At 37.7% G+C, this 22,862-nt stretch overlaps 1 protein-coding gene across 3 annotated transcripts in view; it reads right to left on the reverse strand.

Annotated features, from left to right (window-relative positions):
* Positions 1-1,512: 1,512 nt before the first annotated feature.
* STAG1 (STAG1 cohesin complex component) overlaps positions 1,513-22,862 on the reverse strand; it is a 408,272-nt gene continuing 386,922 nt past the window's right edge. For all 3 annotated transcript variants that reach the window (XM_058732364.1, XM_058732365.1, XM_058732367.1), the window contains 6 exons: positions 12,281-12,486; positions 8,458-8,632; positions 6,235-6,345; positions 5,558-5,672; positions 3,644-3,724; positions 1,513-3,557 (listed from right to left, as the gene is read on the reverse strand). In XM_058732364.1, the coding sequence (XP_058588347.1) occupies positions 3,534-3,557; positions 3,644-3,724; positions 5,558-5,672; positions 6,235-6,345; positions 8,458-8,632; positions 12,281-12,486 (712 nt within the window). In that variant the 3' untranslated portion in view covers positions 1,513-3,533. The remainder of the gene's footprint in view (positions 3,558-3,643; positions 3,725-5,557; positions 5,673-6,234; positions 6,346-8,457; positions 8,633-12,280; positions 12,487-22,862) is intronic.

Below are 22,862 nucleotides of genomic sequence, written 5' to 3' on the forward strand. Positions count from 1 at the left end.
TCTTAAGCAGGGCTTAAGCAGGGCTCCATGCCTAGGGTGGAGCCCAAAGTGGGTCTGGATCCCACAACTCTTGGGATCACCTGAGCCAGAATCAAGAGTCGGATGTTCAATGGAGTCACCCAGGCGCCCGAGTTAACACTTCTGATGTAGTTGAAGCAGCCTAGACTTAACCTGTTTGACAGATGTGAATATTTTATGTCTTTCTTGTTCTAAAGGATTTCTAGACAGCTGTGGCTAGAAACTACTGGTCCTCATGCTGTTGCACCTCTGTGGGTGTGGGATCTCCGCCACAGGACCTATGGCCACTTTAACAGGCAGAGCCTCAGTTTGGGGCTCCTATGGAGTCTAGCCAGAACATTTGGGTAGATGTAGCAGTCTTAGTAGGGAAGTTCTGACCATGTCCACACTCTCCTGGGTGGTGAGTAAAAAACCTTCTTTACATGTCCTTGGGAGCAGAAAGCTGTCCTTCAAAAAGTGATGTGTAATAAAGACCCCAATAGAGCAAGGCACTTAGGAGGGCAGGGCTGGAACCTTACTGGAGCTTGGTCTGCTATGAAAAACCTAAAGGGGAGGCACTAAGCCTTTATTTTCCATGAAGACACCGTTCGTTTGATGGATTCTTTTCTGGAAGCAGGGCCAAAAGAGTGAGTTAAGTCACATCTGGGAGGTTTCCAAGTTTGTCCCAAGGTAGAGCTGCACTGAGTAAAGCCCTGGTCTAGTCTCATAAGCTTGTAAAGATGAGAGCTGCTGGAGACCCATCCTTATTATCTTCCTCCTGTGCCCAGAGAGCTCACCTGCTGATTTAGCCCTTATATCCCTGCTTTTCCTGCAGACATTTTAGGCCATCTAACAAACACAGCCCGAAGAACATGGCCAGGCCCATGAAGTGTAGGGCATGACTTTTTTTTTTTTAGTTTATTTTTGAGAGATCAAGAGAATGGCAACTGGGGGAGGGGCAGAGAGAGAGAGGGAGAGGATTCTAAGCAGGCTCCATACTATTAGTGCAGAGCCTGACACAGTGGCTCAGTCTCACAAACGGGGAGATCAGGACCTGACCTGAAATTAAGAGTCCAAAGCTTAACTAAGTCACCCATGTGCACCAGGGCATGACCTTTGTAAGACTGATGTCTGGCACCAGTATCAAGAAACTCTCACTTACATGGCCCTATAGAATCCAAGTAATCTTTAAAAGGCCACTGTTTGTTAGGGGGAACTATGCATAAGCCTCGGTGCTGGATATGTGGCCAGGGCAGGATCCAGGCTACAAACTCTGAATGCCTCCTTCAGAATTCAGCCTGCAAGAGACCTCCTCTTGAATCACAGACAACTCGGCCTACCCACTTTCTCCAGGGAAATCCAATTAATGAAAGATAATGAACTAGTCCTAAATTTCTTTCCTTTAAAAACAAAACTGATACAGTTAAATGATTAGAGTGAGCAAACTCTCAAGAGCATTGGGACATAAAATCATCTTTGAAGCTTTACATAGTAAGAACAATAGGATGACAAGACTGATTTTGAATAGTTTATTAAAGGAAAGGTGAAGCATCAGTTTCAAATTGTACAAAAGGAAAAAAACCTCATATTGCAAATGTACAATTTACAGAATTACTAGCAAAACCAATCAAGGAGACACTGAAAATACAAAAATTCGATTGACTTCAAACTGAACTGCAAACCCATTTGAGTAGATATTAAGCCTTTTTTTTTTTTTTTTTTTTTTTTTTTTTTTGTTGCATGTAGTCTACAATTCTAAGTCAGCATCTGATTTCCACATGAAACTGTCAAGCAAAGGATCAATCTGTGCATGTGCCAAGGCACCTCCCAGCTTCCTCCCTGGCCAGAACCACAGGCAGGGGTGACGCTGGTGGACGGTCCAGTTATTCCTGCCCCTTCATGTCCAGTGAGGTCCACATTTCTGGAAGAAAGTGAGACCCCAACCCCTCAAACTGGAGCCCAGGAATTACTAAATTAGCAGATAAAATATTTTTGGTGACCAGGTTTTTTTCAGAACTGTACAAATATTGAGAAAAATCTGTTTTGTGTTTACTAAAAGAATGAATAGAATAATCCATTTCCTTTCCCAACAAAAGATAATCAATTATTGGGTGCACAGATTAGTTAAAAAAAAAAAAAATCTTTTCATTTTTGGTAAGAAGGGAAAGCCTCATGATTCCATTGCAGCTACTTTAAAAACCAGCCCAGAAACAGCTGTGGATGGACTGGTTTGGAATTGAGGCTTACTTTTAAAAATCAGAAAGTAAGAAACTAAGTGGGCTTTTTAAAACAATAGCAGCAAGTCATAAAAGTCTAAGCAGAATGTAACTCTAAACCATTGAAGGCTGTCCTGAAGATTCATAATTTCTTTCCCCAAAATAATTAATATGCACATTTAACACTGAAATGTAGCTGTATTTCAAGGTAAGCTTAGGAACTTCACCCTCTAAGCACAGACTTCTATGCAGCACATACTTCTATAATTGGTAAACTTAATTCACAAAATTAGCGCATAAGGTATTAAGTGCATGGGAAGTAGACACAGTTATGTTACACTTAAAATTACTTTTGAATGGCAAAGAAGTTCTTCATGATTATCTTTTTAAGAAAATGGAAGTTTATGTAACTTGAATTTGGCAGGGCATGAAATAAGTAGTAAAAACAGCAAACTGATAACTTGAGAACCATTTTTGTTTTTCTGAGAATACTTTATTTGCTGGTAGAAGTTGCTAAAAATGCACAGAACAAATACCAATAGAAAATGTACTGTATTTGAATCTCCCTATTCTATATAAAATGAATGGTGCACAGCATCTGTTGGAAAATGGCTGCGTGGACATTTCTTATTTTATGCCCCCTTATAAATAAAAATAAACCTTTTTATTCAAGAGTATATAAAATCTGGGAATCCATATCCACAGAGGGTGTGTGGTTTTTGGCAGAGATGCACTGTCAGAATTTCATCTTAGCTTGTCGATATTCTGCTCCTCCGCATTTCTGTATTCCACAAGGTCAACCAAATCCAGTGAGCTCCAAAACACTCTTCGGCAATTAGGATGAGCTGCTTACTCATAGGTTTAATAAAAATGGTTAGCTTTTAAAACATAAAAAGGCAAAATGTTAAAACGGTTTTTAAATTGTACAACAGGAAAATAAAGTTAAAAATATTTTTTTTTACTCAATGCTGAGTTTCATAAAACAGGTGTATAACAGTGTTTATCTTGACAGTTGTTTTAAAAATTTAAAATTTTTTCCTCCCTCCAGAAAAACACACACATCTGTATTGGGATAAGTCCAATATTAGGACACAAATGATTTTTCAGGTCAGTCTTTCTGAGGTGACATTCACCAACATTCCCTTGGGTAATTTACATGCTCCTCTTCTGTCACTGCAAAAAGGGATTGACCTCAATCATTTGATTAAAAAACAAATCAGATCACATCAAAAGTGTTTTTTCCCCCATACAAGCTATCACAGTATATAGGCCTCTAGCTCTAAATAATAGAGTTCCAGATTTGTAAATTTTCTTCAGACTTCAGAACATAGGCATTCCAAATCCCTAGAAAAATGAAAAACACAATTAATTTCATGCATACGCAAGACCTAGAAACCATAAATAAAAAGTGGTAATAATTTAACATTTACTGAATCGTCTTCTATGATAGCTGCAGAATCAAAGAAATCTGGCCTCAGCTCAGCTCTCTCTCGCCGATTTCTTGATGGGGGCTAGAAAAAGAAGCCAAAATGTTTTCCTGAGATATAGTAAGACAATGCACTGTGATAATAAGCAGCTAATATTTCTGATGGTATCACAGAATAGAGCTACTAAAGATTTAATTTTGAAATGAAAAGAATGTGGCTTTTACATGGAGCCCACCTTAAAAAAACAGGATTTCAAATTACAATGAATAAGCTGAACATGTAAATGCATGTAATTTGGGGGCCTACAAACATACAACATGCCTTTGAATCGTAGAATGATTATAAAAATTGATCCCTAAATTCCCCAAAGCAGGTAGATGGAAAGCTACTGATGGGAGGGGAGAGACTAGAGGCATATGATCTCCTTTACATTTCTTAGAAAAATTTTTCATTATGGAACATTCTAAACCTATAAAGAATGTTACAGGCTAAATTATGTCCCCCCCACCTCCACTGGCAAATTCATATATTTAAGAGGTACCCCCAGTACCGCAGAATGTGACTGTTATTTGGACAGAGGACCTATAGAGAGGCTATTAAGGTAGAATGAGGTCATATGGGTGGATTCTAATTTTTAAAAAAATTTATGGGCACCTGGGTGGTTCACTCAGTTAAGCATCTGATTTTGGTTCAGGTCCTGAGTTCACAGTTCGTGGATTCGAGCCCCGCTTTGGGCTCTCTGCGGACCACTCAGAGTCTGGAGCCTGCTTCGGATTCTGTGTCTCTCTCTGCCCCTCCCCTGCTCACACTCTGTCCTCTCTTTCTCAAAAATGGATAAAACAAAAAATTTTTAACTTTTAAGTTTATTTTACTTATTTTGAGAGAGATCATGGGTAGGGAGTCAGAGAGAGGGAGAGAGAATCCTACTCAGGCTCTGCATTGTCAGCACGGAGCCCGATGTGGGGGCTCAAACACACAAACTGTGACATCATGACCTGAGCTGAAATCAAAAGTAGGTTGCTCAACCAACTGAACCCCCCAGGCGCCCCAATTCTAATCTGATTCATATCCTTATAAGGAGACAGAGGAAAGATCACATGAAGATAAAGGGAGAAGATGGCCATTTACAAATCAAGGAAAGAAGCCTGAGAATGAAATAAATCTTGCTGACACCATGATCTCAGACTTCTAGCCTTCAGGGCTGTGAGAAAATTTCTATTGTTTAAGCCACCTAGTCAATGGCATTTGTTATAGCAGCCCTAAATACATAAAGTGGTATGATAAACTACCATGTACTCATCACCTAGCTTCATCAACTGTCAAATTTTTGACCAATCGGTTTCACTGAGTCTCCTCACGGGTTTTTTTTCTTTTCTATGTCATTTCATCTAAAACTACCTTCAATATGAATCTCTGATGGAAATTAAAAAAAAAAACATAACCACCATGCATTACTATTCCTGACAAAGTCAGTAATTTCTTAATATCACCTACACCTAGTCCATATTCAGGTTTCCTTGCTTCAAAGATGTTTTTTCCACACTGAACAAGTATGGTCCATATTCTGTGTTTGGTTGCTGTGCTGGAACACACTCTATATATCCTCAGACTCCAAGTTAGTTTAAGAGACCAGATGTACACTATACTGAAAGGCAGATCTAGTGAGAGCCCCTTCTCAAGAAGGTAAGGAACCAGTTTCCATTACTGCCAGAAATTTACAATCTGACTGCTTAGAAAGTAAGCTTGAGAAACACAGCTCATCCAAATGCCCTAATAAGGGTGACATTGGTCCTGCCTGCTGCTATTCTATGTTACCACCTCCACACCTCTCTCCTCGGGCTTCTGCAAACAAGAGCATCATCTTACACCAATGCCTTCACATATTTTAAAAGAAGAAAATGTACTGAGTTTCTTTACCAGATCAATAACCATGGTGTCTTCAAATTCTTCATTCATATCTTCTAACTGGCTCCGGGATGACATCATCACATCTTCAAAGATGGGCTCAGCATCTTCCTCCATTAGGCCCCGACTGGTAAGGAAAAACCATCATCAGAAGACTGTTCAGACTCATCGAATGTGGAGTCCTGGCTCTTTCTTATATTAGGTCTTATAATCAATGAAAAGCACATCTTCCAGTTAAAATCCATGGGCTGCACAAACTATGATGCTGAACTACTAAGATAATTAAGGATCATTCATTTGTTTCATTCAAGATTTCATCTCATCAAAAGGAAGTATAATTTAAATGCAATAACAACAAAAGAAGTTAACATTTATTTAGCTATGTGTCAATTCCCACAAAACTATGTGATTGGTAGTATTATCCCATGTTTACAAATGGAGAATCTGAGGCACAGAGGTTTTAGACTTTGCCCAATGCCACACAGCTGGCAAGTGGCAGCACTAGGATATAAATGCTGAAAGCTTCCGAAGCCCACACCCTCCATTCCTATTCTACACTGCACAGGAGATCCTGAATTATGATCTTAACTCCTTTTCTAAGACCAAATGTCAAAGGAAACCAGTCAATCCACAAAATGACCAGCATCACATAGTCATTATGTTTTTACAATACTTGATGTAACACTTACACAGCATGCCTTACTCCAGTTCTCACTTTCATGTAGTTCATTCCTGTTCTGTCCTTCCGATTTAAGTCTTCTAATTTCGGCTGGCCTAACCAAGAGATCTGCATCTGAGGACTAAGGGAATAGGAATACATTATTCACTTATGGCAGAAGATGAATTTCGCTCATCAGTCCCATGCTAAGAAAGCCACCGTTGGGTGCCTAATCCCCGAGTATGGGGAGTTAGCTGGATTTACTTGAGTCAAGGGTGAGACAGACCATTACTGAAGGATCTACCTTTGCAGAAATGGCAGTTAGTTGCTCAGAGATGCCTAAGTCTCTAAGAGAAGCTGGCTGTGGCCAGTTGTTAGCTGTAAAGGAAACCAAAGTATGTCACCCCAAAATACTGCTTCTGAGATAAAAGTTATTTTGAGCTGAAGGCAATTAAGAAGTGGTAAACACAGAAAAAGCTCCTTTTCTGCTTAAAGGCAGAATTCTTGTTTTATGGGAGACAGACTCTTATCAACTCAGAGATGGTACCAGAGCAATCTGCAAACAAACCTTCCTACTAGTTAAACTAACCCTTACCTTCCTAGTTGAGGAAAATGTAGACTACATAGTCTCAGTTAAACTATTCCTAGTACAAACCCCTTTGTCTTGTCAATTCTTCAGGCCTTCATTCTCTGCTGAAAGCTCCCCTGGACATGTTAAACACTCAATAAAATGTGTATCCTTTTCTGTTGATCTGTCCATTTAATTTTCAGACCCAGTTAGGGATCCTAAGAGGATTGGATAAAACCTTTCCCTCCCCTACAGGTGCTTAATTCATCAGCTTTGTTCCCCAAATCTCTGCCAAACAAGAGACTGCTTCTGAGACCTCTGTATCCAGCTACTGCCCTGGAACACGTGTTCCTGCCTGGACAGCCAGTCCCCTAAGGGACAGAAAGGATGCTGGCCTTGTGGGAAGAGCTCTTCAGAGTTGAACAAGGAAAGGTATTAACACATTTTTTTCTCAGTCCTTCTGAAAAAATTTGGAGTCAGGTGCATGCTGGGTCAAATTTTCACCTGTCCTCTATACTTACTGGTACATGGACACTTGCATAAACATGCCTCCTGGGAATTTTACAGGATGTAAACCTTAATGATTTTTAGTAGATAACATCTGTCACATGAGCAGCTGTCTTTATATCATATAGTGTTACCACCTTGATTAAACCTATAAACAAACCTACAGCAGGGAAAGGAAAGGAGACCACAGAGGGGAGGAATTGACAAGTGGTAAAGTCAGGGAAGTAAGACAGGCTGCTCAAATAAGGAAGAATCCACCCTCTAAGAAGCAGGGTGAGAATGCTGGTCATAAGGCAAACTACCCTCTAAGAATGCTGTTACGCAGTGGCTGTCTGACAATGATTATCCTTTTAGCTTTGAAGAAAGGCAGATCCTCTGAGCAAAGAGGCTTTCTGAAAACCCAGGATCTGAAAAATTCTAACATTTCCTCTTTCCATTTCCAACCTGCTAAATTTGTTGATTTTAACTGAGAATTCTCTTTTCCATCAGAGTAAATCACAGCATTTTACCCCAATGAGTAGAAACACAAGAAACTAGAATTACATAGTTGGATAGAAAACAACAAAGAAAAAGTTCTTTTATAGCAAAAGTTGTACCATTATCTTGCCTTTTCCAAAATGTTTGGGGCCATGGTACTAGAAAACATACTAATTACTACTAGCATGGAAAAAGGTAAGACTTTGATTCTCTCTTAGAGAAAAGGCAACTGTTCTCAGAATTTATCAAATATCTTGACAAATACCTTAATCCCTAACAGTTTAAGTTTAAAATATAAACTTGACCAAGACAAAATGCTATTAATGAATGATAAAAGGAATAGTCTATTTGTTTGTTCAGACTAGTACAACCTTAGCAGAGACTCTTATAGGCTTTCTTTCCAAGGAAGTAACTTGCGTGTCTTTTTTGCAAGTCCCTGAGAAAAAACAGACCTGCCCAATGATAATCTGTAAACTCCAAATGAAATCAGCACTTAGTGATGCACCATGCTTTAAAGGTCTTTGGGCTTTGAGTAACTGATATCCACAAGTGTTGACAGACTTATGTATCTTCTAATACAAATTATTTAGCCTCTGCTTGTGGTTTTTCCTTATGAACTGACCAATAACATGCTTGAAGAAGGTTTTTCTTTCTTTAACAATTAAAGGTTTTATACCAAGAAAATAAATTTTTACTACTTACTTGTGTAAAAAGTCAGGTTCAGAACCATGTTCAGACTCAGGTTCCTGAATCTGTTCTCCCACGGGCCTACTATTCTCCCGCAGTACAGTGGAAGTGAGCTGTGGTGCTGGCAGGGGCCCAGGAGTCTGAATCATGGTGTCAGTCCTGTTTAGCCATGTATTATCCAGACTTTCATCTGTAAAATTCCAGTTAGAGTCACAACATATCATTAGTGGAATGAACTCTGGTAGAAGTTCTAAAACAGACTAGAAGAGCATGGCTTCTGGGTTAAACTGTCTAATTTGAATCCCAGTTATACCACTCGCCTGTGTAACTTTCTGTAAGTTACTAAACTTCCAAAACTCCGTTTTCTTATATATTCTTACATTATCCTCTCTTCTGAATCCCTCCATCTATAAGGATTAATTCAACCACAGGAAGGGAAGAATGGGGCCAGCTAGAGATCCCTCTAACCTTGCTTTACTCAAACAATAAAGGGCCTATTTGCTGGGTCTTAGAGGGGCCCCAGGTAGCAGCACTTAAAGTCTGGTGGGCCTTTACTGACAAATCAGCAAATCCCACTGCACAACTGGGACATTGGTCACTAGAGAAATAACTTTTTTCCAGGCAATTCAATATGGGGATGGGTTAAGAGGCTCACTGTTTTCATGCTTCTAAGTTCTACCTCTTTAGGGAAGCCCTCCTCATTCATCCTACCCAGCCCCCACTTCCCATTCTCCTTTAACTTCTAGAGGAAATAGAATCATTCCTACTTACTAAGGATTTAATTATACACTGGCCTGTGTTGGCAGGTCATCTGTCAACTGTATAGGTTATCTCTTTAATTAAAATTAAATTTTGTCAAGGGACCAGGAAGTGTTTCTTCCTTTTTCTGAAGATCATTCATGAAGATCTGAACAGATTAAAGCATTATTTGCATATGTAAACTATAGCCTGATATAATGTTACATAATTATAAAGTTTCTACTACAAACATTCTAAGTTATTTTCCTAATATGGGAAGACTTAAAAGTATTACTGCTATGCTTTCCCTTCTGAAGAATTAAAAAAAAATTTCAATCACAAAGTACACAGTATGAATCTTATTGTTTTTCTTCCTCCATTAAGTCTCAGAGATGTGTGCATGTTAGGTTCTGTATTTGCTATCAAGCATCCCACCTCTCAGTGTTTCAACAATTGTCAGACATATGTATATGTTCTGGATAGGCTTCTCAGTTCCTGAAAATACTTACCTATTGTCTTGTTAATGTCATTCCAGTGATCTGAAACTCACTATTGAATCTTTTCTTTAATCAGCAAAAAGAGGTTTCATCTTCTTTTATTCATACCACTTTTGTTTCAACATTTAATTCCTAACTTTTATCTTCTGCTGCACTTAAAATTTTGTAAAAATGGTACCATTTAGGTTCTTAACCTGGTAAACCCATGTTTCAGCTCTACTACATACCATATTTTACAGAAAATCTTGCCTGATTCATTAAGAGTTTGATCACTCCCTGTATGTACCCAGAAAATCTTTTTGGCCCATCAGAGCACTTCCCTTGCTGAATTAAAATTGCCTGCTTCTGTCTTCCCATCTGTACTATGAGCATTTTTTAAAGTAAGTTTCATGCCTAGCACAGAGCCCAAAATGGGGCTTGAACTCATGACCCTGAGATCAACAGTTAGATGTTTGACTGAGGCGCCCATGCACCCCTGAGCATTTTTATTAATACTTAATCTCCAGCATTTTGCAGGTCTTTGAAAGGCGCTTGGTAAAGCCTTGATGAATGAATGACTAACTTCAGGAAGAACTCACTCTTCTTGAGGAGATCCTGCTAACCCCTAAGGGTTCCTCAATGAAAACACTTCTTACAAGGCTTTCTCATCTTTATTCCAAACAGATGAAACTGCTGCCTAAGGATTCTGGGCACATGACCTACATTAGTCGCTTGGTAAATTTCAAACTGACATACAGCAAGTTTTCTTTTTTTCAGTCATTATTTAGAGAGAAGTTTAGGATTCTACACTACAGAGAGGGTTTAGTATTTTCATTCTCTGAACCAAAAGATTTTATTTTTTTTTTTTTATTTAAAAAAAAATTTTTTTTTCAACGTTTTTAATTTATTTTTGGGACACAGAGAGACAGAGCACGAACGGGGGAGGGGCAGAGACAGAGGGAGACACAGAATCGGAAACAGGCTCCAGGCTCCGAGCCATCAGCCCAGAGCCTGACGCGGGGCTCGAACTCACGGACCGCGAGATCGTCACCTGGCTGAAGTCGGACGCTTAACCGACTGCGCCACCCAGGCGCCCCATAAAAGATTTTAAATCCCAAAGACAAAACTTGACACAAAATCTTTAACATTAATTCTGTAAATATTTTTTTCTTTTTTAATTTATATCCAAGTTAGTTAGCATATAGTGCAATAATGATTTCAGGAGTAGAATCCAGTGATTCATCCCCTATGTATAACACCCAGTGCTCATCACAAGTGTCCTCCTTAATGCCCATCACCCATTTAGCCGATCCCCCCACCCACCACCCCTCCAGCAACCCTTAGTTTGTTCCCTGTATTTAAGACTCTCTTATGTTTCCCCCCTCCCTGTTTTTGTATTATTTTTGCTTCCCTTTCCCTATGTTCATCTGTTTGTATCTTAAATTCCACATGTGAGTGAAGTCATACGATATTTGTCTTCCTCTAATTTTGCTTAGCATAATACCCTCTTGTTCTATCCATGTTGTTGCAAATGGCAAGATTTCATTCTTTTTGACTGCCAAGTAATAGTCCATTGTGTGTGTGTGTGTGTGTGTGTATATATATATATATATATACATACATACATACATACATACCACATCATCTTTATCCATTCATCAGTCGATGGACATTTGGACTCTTTCTATACTTGGTCTATTATCGACAGCGCTGCTATAAACATTGGGGTGCATATGCCCCTTTGAAATAGCACACCTATATCCTTTGTATAAACACTTAGTAGTGTAATTGCTGGGCTGTAGGGTAGTTCTATTTTTTTTAATGTTTATTTATTTTTGATAGAGTGTGGGCAGGGGCAGAAGCAGAAAGAGAAGAGGGCAGAGAGAGAGAGGGAGACACAGAATCCGAAGCAGGCTCCAGGCTCTGAGCTGTCAGCACAGAGCCCAACACGGGGCTTGAACTCATGAACCATGAGATCATGACCGGAGTCAAAGTCAAATGCTTAAGTGACTGAGCCACCAGTTGCTCTGAGTTTTCTTAGTTTAAGAGTAATGCTCTAATAAAGCAATTTTTAGTCTTTTTGAATATATGAATAATTACGCATTTTCACATTTTCATGACAGTTCAACTCCTTGTTTCCCACAGTCCATGAGAGTTATAAAACCAGAGTCAGCTATCATTATTTTAATGCACAAGAATAAATTATATTCCTGGGGTAGAAATCGAAAGTTGTTTTGGTCATGTTCAATTTGCTGCACAGGTCTACCCTTAGCTTATCAGAATCTCTTCTATATTAGGACGAATTTTGATAATTAACGTTATGACTACGCCTTATTTTAAATTTTAATGTATTAGAGGGTCTATGATATGGAGATCAATTTTATAAACCTTTGTAATGTTTTCTCTTTTTCTCTGTACCTATCTTTCTCTGTGCTTCATGCTCTTCTAACTTCTTTCTCCTTGACCCTTTTCTGTTCCACTTTGTTCTAACCTTTGAGTATGTGTCAAATATACAAGGAAATAATATGCTTAACAGTATTACCTTGCTTCAACAGATCTGTCACTTTATTTACCTTTGCAATATTAAGCAAACTACTTGTCTCATAGGTTAAAGGTAGACTTACCTTCTACTCGTTTTTTGTGAAGTGGGGGTCGTCCTTTCTTATTCCTTACTGAGGAGGTTTTGCTGCTGCTACTTCCACTGTTAACAGACATCCTATCATCTTCACCTCCAGTGACTAACGAATTTCTATAGGAGATAAGTGGAAGCCATACATCTTCTCTCCTTTCCATCATCTGCTCCGTAAGGAATTTTTCTAGGTATGAATGACTAGAAACACAACAAAGGAAACAGTGATTTTCATAGAAGCACTTCATGTATCACTTATTTAATTTTTTCATAGACTGAGGCTGTCTCTCTGAAAGTTCTGAAGAATCCCTAAGGGTACATATTACATTGTTAACAGTGGTTACCTTTGGAAAAGAGGGATGAGAATGTAAGGTTTTGCTGCACATATTCCTGGAATGCTTTTATTGTTCCAATTTTAGTACATGTGCTGCTGAAGTGAGCACTGGAATGCTTTTAAATAGGTGAATGTATTACTAAGGCTGTGTGTGTGTGTGTGTGTGTGTGTGTGTGTGTGTGTGTGTGTGTGTAGTCCTTCCTAGGCCAATGTTAAAAAAAAAAAAATCAGAAGTTTAGCTCAATAGGTTATCGAATTTTTTTTTAAACTGTTTAAACCAGGGCAGGATTTCTATAATGGTGGAGAGAGGAACTAGGCATATCCTCTTCCCAGCAAAACAATTTTTTAACTGATGAAAATGATAAAAGACAATCATTTAAAGTCTTTAGAAACTGTCCTAAGGGCACATAGCAAATGGAGAAACATTTATTCAAGAAAATTCCTAAATCTCAGTAAAAACAAGGTTTGTTGCATTTGCATCATAACCTGTTCCCCTCCTTTGTCCCCTCTTCTCCACCACTGTCCTGTGCTATGAAGGCATTACTCCAGGAGCTCTACTCTGGGTAGACATGGATAAGAAGACAGGGTTTCCCTCTTTCTTTCACTTCTCATCCGGAGCTGCCCTGGAAGAAACACTATTCTGGACAGCAGCTGGGAGGAAGGAGGCTTCCTTCTTCCCCATCCTCTACTTGTCAAGTAGTGACTCTCTCTTAGGCACAGCAGGCAGAGACCACCTGGAGGGACAAGCTGACAATGAGGGGTTACCCCTGGTCCCCTGCTCACAGAATAGAGGTGTTATTCTGGGAGAAGAGGGATGCTGTCCCACCCCCAGTTCCTGTTCAAGGGCATAAAAGTTCTGCCCAGCAACCAAAGAGAGTAGATAAGCCAGAAATTTAAGAGAGAAAATGAGAGAAAAGCTAGCCAAGAAGAGCCCTCCTGGAATCACAGACAATCTTGGAAGTTGGGAAGGCTCTGCACATATGCTTAAGTTGCACCTACTCATGGGCAAAAAGAACAGGGAATGAGGGCAGTGTTGAAATCATTCCCCAGGCCCCACACTGACCTATCAACACAGGGAAGAAGCCTCACTGGCACCAGGGGCTTAAGCACAACTGCTAACCAAATACTAGTTGAACAATAAGCTGCTCTGACCCAAGAGGAACTCTTAGAAAGCCAGACTTAAAATCATAGTAGACTATTTTCCAGTTCTGCATGTAAGGAGTTTCAAAGTTGTCACTGCATCCTAACAAGTAAAAAGGTCAACAGACTAAAAAATCAGCAACTTCCTGGATCCATAAGAGAGGAAAATAGCTGTCCCCAAGATTGGGAGATATATGTGAATATAGGAGGCAACAGCTTATTGGAACAAACTCACTAGTGGAAACTAACTTGAGAACCAGTGCTGGAGTAGGAAAACCTGAGCTGTAATTCACAAACTGGGGGTGCCTGGGTGGCTCAGTCCGTTAAGCATCTAACTTCGGCTCAGGTCATGATCTCACTGCTCTGAGTTTGAGCCTCCATCAGGCTCTGTGCTTGATAGCTCAGGGCCTGGAGCCTGCTTCAGATTCTGTGTCTCCCTCTCTCTCTGCCCCTCCCCCATTCATGTTCTGTCTCTTCTTCAAAAATAAACAAACATTAAAAAATTTTAATTCACAAATTGTTGGAGGTTCACTGTGGACAAGTCTGAGAGTTCAAAATTCCAGGAGGACCCAGTCCAGGGTCCAGTCCAGGGCGACCTCCCCATAATATGAGATTTACCTCCAGAAGTTCAACCAGGTTTCCACAGTAAACATTAGAGCAAACTTCTCTGTGCTTCCAGCAAGGGGAGAGGAAAAGGATATCATTTTGAAATCTGCCAGAGTATATTGTTTTTAACAAAGCCTCTCCTCAGGGGAAACTGGTAAAGCAGAGCACAACTTACTGGGATATTACTGGATATTAACCAATCCGGGGGAAGGGAAATACCAACTCCAGTCCACTCCACCCATTATGTCCCAACTACGGGTTAAGAAAAAAGTGAGAAATACTTGAGGAGTTCACAGTCCAGAGGCACAGGCTCACTAAGACACAAACCTATAATCTGAGATTATAGATTGCTTCCCCTCCTCCCATACCTCATTACCATATTACTAAAGGTATATTTATAGTAGTTCCTTTTACCCAGTACATCACATCTGCTAATCAAGAAAAAATTATAAGGCATACCAAAAGGCAAAATTACGATTCAAAGGACAGAGCAAACATCAGAATCAGACATGGTAGAAATATGAGAATTATCAGACTGGCAATTTAAAACAACTATGATCAATATGCTAAGGGCTCTAATGGGAAAAGTAGACAGCATGCAAGAACAGATGAGCAACAAAAGCAGACAGATGGAAATCCTAAGAACCAAAAGAAATGCTAGAGATAAAAACTGTAAAAGAAACAAAGAATGCCTCTGATCAGTTTATCAGTAGACTGGACACAGCTGAAGGAAAAGCCTCTGCTCTAGGGGACACAACAACATAATCTTTGAAAACTGAAAGCAAAGAGAATGATGATGGAGGAAACTAGAATATCCAACTATAATACAACTACAAAAGGTGTTAACGTATTGAGAATGTCAAGGGGAAGCAAGAAAAGAACAACAGCAACAATAATTGAAAACAGAAATGGCAGGGGTGCCTGGGTGGCTCAGTCTGTTAAGTCATCCAGCTTCGGCTCAGGTCATGATCTCATAGTTTATGAGTTCGAGCCCTGCGTTGGGCTCCTTACTGACAGCTCAGAACCTGGAGTCTGCTTTGGATTCTATGTCTCCTTCTCTCTCTGCCTCTCCCCCGTTCATGCTCTCTCCTTCAAAAATAAACAAACAGACAAAAATTAAAAAAACAAACAAACCCAGAAATGGCAGAGAATTTTCCCAAATTAATGTCAGATACCAAGCCACAGATCCAGGAAACTCAGAGAATACCAAGCAGGATAAAATGACAGAAGAACTATATCTAAGCATACTGTTTTCAAACTATAGAAAATCCAAGGCAAAGGAAAAATCCTGAAAGAAGCCAGAGGAAAAAAAATGCTTCACACACAGGGGAATAATGATATGAATTATACCTAACTTCTCAGAAACCATGCAAGCAAGAAAAGAGTGGAGTAAAGTGTTAAGAGAAAAACCCCACCAAACTAAAATTCTGTGCCCTACAAAACTCTCCTTCAAAGTGAAGGAAAAATGAAGACTTTTTCAGGCAAATAAAAATTGAGAGAATTTGTTGCCAGTAGACCTGCTTTCCAAAATTTGTTAAAATAAGTGCGTTAGAGTGAAGGAAAGTAATATAGGTCACAGACATGAATCTATATAAAGTAAGGAAGAACAATGAAGAAGGAATAAGTGCAGGTAAAATAAAAACTTAAAATTTAAAAAAATATTTATTTATTTTTGTGAGAGAGAGAAAGAGAGAGGGAGCGAGCATGCAGGGAGGGACAGAGAGAGAGGGAGACACAGAATCTGAAAAAAGGCTCCAGGCTTTGAGCTGTCAGCACATAGCCCAGCGCGGGGGTTAAATTCATGACCCATGAGATGGTGACCTGAGCCGAAGTCTGAGGCTTAACTGAGCCACCCAGGCACCCCTAAAATAAAAACTTTTATTTTTCTTAACTGATCTAACAAAGGAAATTTTTGTTCAAAATAACACCAACAATGTATTTGATTATGTATGCTTATGTATATATCACGTATATGCATAGATATATATGATTACATATGCTTATATATTAAATGAAAAGAATGACAGCAATGATACAAGGGAGAGGAGGGAGAAATTAGGATTATTTTGTTATTATAAGGTACTCATACTATTCATGAAGTGATAGAGTACTATTTAAAAGTGGATTTGGATTAATTGTAAATGCACATTACAAATTTTAGGGCAACCACTTAAAAAAAAGTATCAATATGCTAAGAAAGTAGAACAAATGGTATCATAAAATGCTTAATTAAAACTTTTTACAAACAGCAGAAAAAGAGTGGAAGACAAAAAATAAGAGCAACAAACAGAAATAGTAAGGAATATGGTTAGGTATTAATCCAACTGTATTAATAATCAATCTGAACATCAATGGTATAAAAGTGCACCAAGTAAAAGATTGCCAGAGTGGATCAAAAAACATGACCTAAGTATAGGCTGTCTACAAGAAATCCACTTTAAATGTAAAGACATATAAAATAAAAGTAAGTAAATGGATGGAAAAAGTTATACCATGCAAACACTAATCAAAAGAAACCAAGAGTAGTTATATTAATTTCAGAGCAGACTTCAAAGTACAGAAAGTTATCAGGGATAAAGAAGGGTATTACATAATGATAAAGGAGTCAGTTCTCCAAAAAAGGTAATAATTCTTACCATGTATGTGCCTTAAAACAGAGCATCAAACTATGTGAGGCAAAACTAATTGTAAAGAGAAACTGCAATTAGAAATACATGAATCCACTATCACAGTTGGAGACTTAATCCTCTATCAGAAATGGACAGATTCAGTAGCCAGAAAAATCAGTAAGGACATAGTTGAAATCAAATACACCATCAGTCAAGTGGATATAATTAACATCTACAAGACTAATCCTATCCAAAAGCAGAATACGTATTTTTTTCAAATTCACCTGTAACATTCACCAAGAGATCACATTTTAGGTCATAAAACACATCTTTTTTTTTTTTTTTTTAATGTTTTTATTTATTTATTTTGCAAGCGAGGGAAGGAGGGAGAGAAAGCGAGCCCATGCACTCAAGCAGGGGAGGGACAGAGAGAGAATCCCGAGAAGGCTCTGAGGTGTCAGTGCAGAACCCAATGTGGGGTTTTGATCTCAGGAACTGTTATATCATGACTTGAGCCAAAATCAAGAGTTGGACGCTCAACAAACTGAGCCACCAAGGCACCCCAGTCACAAAACACATCTTAACAAATTTAAAAGAACAGAAATCATACAATGTCTGCTCTTAGATCACAATGGAATTAAACTAGAAATCAGTATCAGAAAGATACATGGAGATTAAAGAATATACTTTAACACATGATACAAAGAAGAAATCCCAAGAGAAATTTTAAATGAAAATGAAATGAAATGAAAATAATAGCACTTCAAAATTTGTGTAATGCAGTGAAAGCAATGGTTAGAGGGAAATTACAGCATTGAATGCACATATCAGAAAAGAAAAATCCAAAATCAATAATCTAGAAGCTTCTACCCTAGAAAACTAGAAAAAGATGACCAAATTGAATCCAAAGTGAAAGAAAAGAAACACTAAAAATTAGAGTAGAAATCAATGAAATTAAAAACATAAAGCAATACATAGTATCAGCAAATCAAAAGCTGGTTCTTTGAAAAGATCAATAAAATTGATTAGTCAGCCTAAAAGAGTTGGGGGGAAGAGAAGCTACAAATTATTAATACCAGAAATTAAAGAGAAAACATCATTACAAATCCTACGGACATTAACAGGAGAATAAAGGAATACTATCAACAAATCTGTGCCTGCATATTTGATAATCCAGATGAAACAGACCAATTCCTTGAAACACACAACTTGCCAATTTCACACAAGAAGAAATGGACAATCTGAAAAGGCCTATATCTATTAAATAAATTGATTCAATAACTAATAACTTTCCAAAGCAGGAAGCACCAAGCTCAAATGAGTTAACTGGTGATTCTACCAAATGTTTAAGGAATAAACCTACCAATTCTCTACAGTCTCTTTCGGATGACAAAAGCAGAAGCAGTACTTTCTACCTCATTCTACGAGGCCAGCATTATCCTAATACCAAAATCAGACAAAGATATTACAAGAAAACTACAGACTAATTATCTTCATGAATATAAAGCAAAAATCCTCATCAAAATATGAGCAAACTGAATCCAACAATGTACTGAAAAATAAATATATACACTATGATCAAGTGGGATGTAACCCAGGTATGCAAAGCTGGTTCAACACTTGAAAATCAATTAATATATTCTATCACATCAACAGGCTAAAGAAGAAAAATCAGTATCTTATCAATAAATATAGAAAAAGAATTTGACAAAACCCAACACCAATCCTTGATAAAAACTCTCACTAAATCAGGAATAAAAGGGGATTTTCTCAATTTGATAAATACAATCTACAAAAAACCGTATAGCTAACATGCTTAATGGTGAAAAACTTCAAGATTTCCCAGTAAATCAGGTATAAGACAAGAATGTCCCTGCTCACCAATCCTTTTCAACACTGTACTGGAAATTCTAGTTAATTCAATAAGACAAAAAAGGAAATATAAAGTATACAGAGTAGGAAGGAAGAAATCAGTTATTATTTGCAGATGACACGATTGTCTATGTACAAAATCCTAAAGAACTGACAGAAAATCCCTCCTGGAACTAACATGCAATTGCAGCAAGGTTGCAGGATACAAAGTTACAAGTGGAATTTGAAATTAAAAACATAAAGCCATTTACATCTGCACCCCTGAAAATGAATTAAGATATAAATCTAACAAAAAATATACAATACCTATATGAGGAAAACTACAAAACTGATGAATGAAATGAAAGGACTAAATATATGGAGACACGTTCCATGTTCATGCCTACAAAGACAAAGTACTAAGTCAGTTCTTTCTAACTTGATCTATATAGTCCATGCAGTTCCAACCAAAATCTCAGCAAGTTATTTTGTGGATATTGACAAGTGGATTCTAAGTTTTATATGGAGAGGCAAAGACCCAGGATAGCCAGTACTGAGGGAGAGCAACTAAGTTCGAAGACTGACACGATACAATTGTAAAACTTACTATAAAGCTACAGTAAAATCATTTTGCAAAATATAAGTATACCATCATCATACTGTATACCTTAAACTTATACAATGCTATATGTCAAATTTATCTCAATAAGGCTGGAAAAATGAGAAAAAAATCTATAGTAACTAAGATAGTGTGGTACTGGCCAATGAATAGATATATAGATCAAAGGAACAGAAAAGAGAACCCAGAAACAGGCCCACATAAATATAATCAACTGATCTTTGTGACAAAGGAGCAAAGGTAATAAAATGGAGTAAAAGCAGTCTCTTCAATAAATGAACAACTGGATGTGCAAAGCAAATAAATGAGTCTAGACACAGAGCTTACGCTGTTCACAAAAACCAACTCAAAATGGATTATAAACCATTTTGTAAATGTAAAATTTATAAATGTAAAATGTAAGACTATAAAACTCCTACAAAATAATATAGGAGAAAACCTAGATAACCCAGGGTATGGCAATAACTTTTTACAACACCGAAGGCAGGGTCCCTGGAATAATAATTGATAAGGCAGAGTTAATTAAAATTAAAAACTTCTGTTCTGCAAAAGACACTGTCTAGAGAAAGAGAAGACAACCACAGACTGGGAGAAAATATTTGCAAAATACATATCTGATAAAGGAAGTGCTATCTAACATATAGAAACAACTCTTAAAACTCAACAATAAGAAAACAAACAACCTAATTTAAAAATGGGCTACATATCTGAACAGATACCTCACCAAAGAAAATATACAGATGGCAAATTAAGCACATTAAAAGTTGCTCCACATCATATGTCATCAAGGAAATGCAAAATTAAAATAAGACACAACTAGGGGCACCTGGGTGGTTCAGTGGGTCAAGCGTCTGACTTCAGCTTAGGTCATGATCTCAGTTTGTGAGGTCAAGCCCCGTGTCGGGCTCTGTGCTGACCGCTTGGGGCCTGGAGCCAGCTTCTGATTCTGCATCTCCCTCTCTCTCTGCCCCTCCACCACTCACGCTCTGTTTCTCTCAAAAATAAACATTAAAAAAAATTAAAAAAAAAATAAGACACAACTATACACCTATTAGAATGGCCAAAATCTGAAACAATGACAACACCGAATCCTGGTGAGGATGTGGAAAAAAAGAAACTCTCATACATTGCTGATAGGAATAGAAAATGGTACAGCAACTTTGGAAGATAGTTTTGCAGTTTCTTATAAAACTAAACACACTCTTACCATGTGATCCAGCAATCACAAGCCTTAGTATTTACCCAAAAGACTTAAAAATTTAAGTCCTTACAATTACCTACACAGGGATGTTTATATCAGCTTCATTCATAATTGCCAAAATTTGGAAGCAACCAAGATGTCCTTCAGTAGGTAAATGGCTAAATCAATTGTGGTATTTCTAGACAATGGTATAATTCTCAACATGAAAAAGAAATGAGCTTATCAAGCCATGAAAGGACATGGAGGAACTTTACATGCATATTACACTAAGTGAAAGAAGCTTATCTGAAAAGGCTACATACTTTGTGATTCCAACCATATAACATTCTGGAAAAGGCAAAACTATGGAAACAGTAAAATCATCAGTGGTTGCTAGGGTTTGGGTGATGAGAGGAAAGATGAACAAGCACAGCACAGAGGATTTTTAGGGAAGTGAATAAAATACTCTGTATGATTCCATAATGATGGATGCATGTCATTATACATTTGTCTAAACCCACAGAATGTACATCAAGAATGAACTATAATGTAACCAATCATGAACTTTGGCGATTATGATATGTCGAGGTAGGTTTATCAATTATAACAAGTGTATCATCTTGGTGGTAGATGCTGATAATGGGGAGACTATACATGTGTAAGGGCAGAGTGATACATGGGAATTCTCCTTACCTTCCCCTCAATTTTGCTGTGAACCTAAAACTTCTCTAAAAATTAATCAAATCAAATCAAATCAAATCAAATCAAATCAAATCGTTCTCTGTTAGTTTGGAAGACTGCACATACCCAAGGCTGCCCCTTCTCAGGAGCAATGAGAGAGGGAACTTCCAAGCTGCTAGTCTTCTGGCTGACTGTGGAGCAAAATAACACCCCTGAATTGTGACAGCAGTCTTCAAGCGACACACACAACAAAGAGTAAAAAGTAAAAATCTAAATGGCCAAGGAGGTTTAAGCACAACCTTTGATTAATGAGTCTAATGCTGACATAGGCTTGACTCCTAGGAATTCAAGCCAAATGATAAAAAAAAAAAAAAAAAAAAAAAAAAAAAAAAAAAAAAAAAGGGGGGGGGGAATCTGAGTAGGGATAGCAGAGGCTGCACACTGTAAGAGAAATAGACTTCATAGTTTGTTCATCCAAATCTCTAAACAAATGACCCAGCAAACAACATCAATCTTTAGGGGTGCAGCGAATTGGTATGAAGTGTACCTAAATTATTTCACAACGTATCATGTATGCAACATATTATCTAAATTGTTCAGTTTTAAACAAAAAATTATGAGACATGCAAAGAAATAGGGAAATATGACCTACATGTAGCAGTAAAAAAGTGAGCAATAAAAACAGTGGCCCATAAAGATTGCAAAGCAATATTTTAAATATGTTCAAAGAACTAAAAAAATATATACATAAGGAATGAAAAATATGTCACTATCTCATTAAATAGAGAATAAGAAGAATAAAAAGAAATGATAAAAAGAGAACAAATGGAAATTTTGCAGTTGCAAATTACAATAACAAATTAAGAATTCTCTATGGGGCTCAACAGATTTGAACTGGCAGAATAAATAGTTGGTAATCTTGAATATACATCAGTAGAAATTATGTATTCTGAAGAGCAGAGAGAAAGAATAAAGAAAAATGAACAGAGCCTCAGAAATGTGCGATACCATTAAGTGCACTGATAGGTGTAGTGGAAATACCAGGAGAAGAAAGGAGTAGAAATGCATTTAAAGATATAATAGAAAAAAAAAAAAAAGATATAATAGTTAATACTTCCAAATTTGGTGAAAAACATTAATCTACACATTATCAAAGCTCAACAAAGTCCAAGCAAGATAAATTCAAAAAGACCCACACCCCGATGCATCATAGGCAAAATGCTAAAAGCTAACACTAAAGGAAAACTCTTGAAAGAAGAGCAAGTAACTCATGATTTCTCATCAGATGCAATGGAGGCCAGAAGTCAGTGGGACAGCATCATCAATGTACTGAAAGTAACACACTATCAAATCAGAATATTTTATCTAGCAAAACTCTATTTCAAAGCTAAATATAAAATAAAGACACTCCCAGAAGGAATAAAAATAGAGAATTAGTTGCTGGCTGACCTGACTTAAAAGAAACAATAAAAGATGTTCTTCAGGCTGAAAGCAAATGATGCCAGAGAATACACATGAAAAAACAAAGAGAGCTAAAAGGTAATTATTAAGTAGTTA

This window comes from Neofelis nebulosa, chromosome 5, assembly GCF_028018385.1.
Source record: "Neofelis nebulosa isolate mNeoNeb1 chromosome 5, mNeoNeb1.pri, whole genome shotgun sequence".
Classification (NCBI taxonomy): domain Eukaryota; kingdom Metazoa; phylum Chordata; class Mammalia; order Carnivora; family Felidae; genus Neofelis; species Neofelis nebulosa.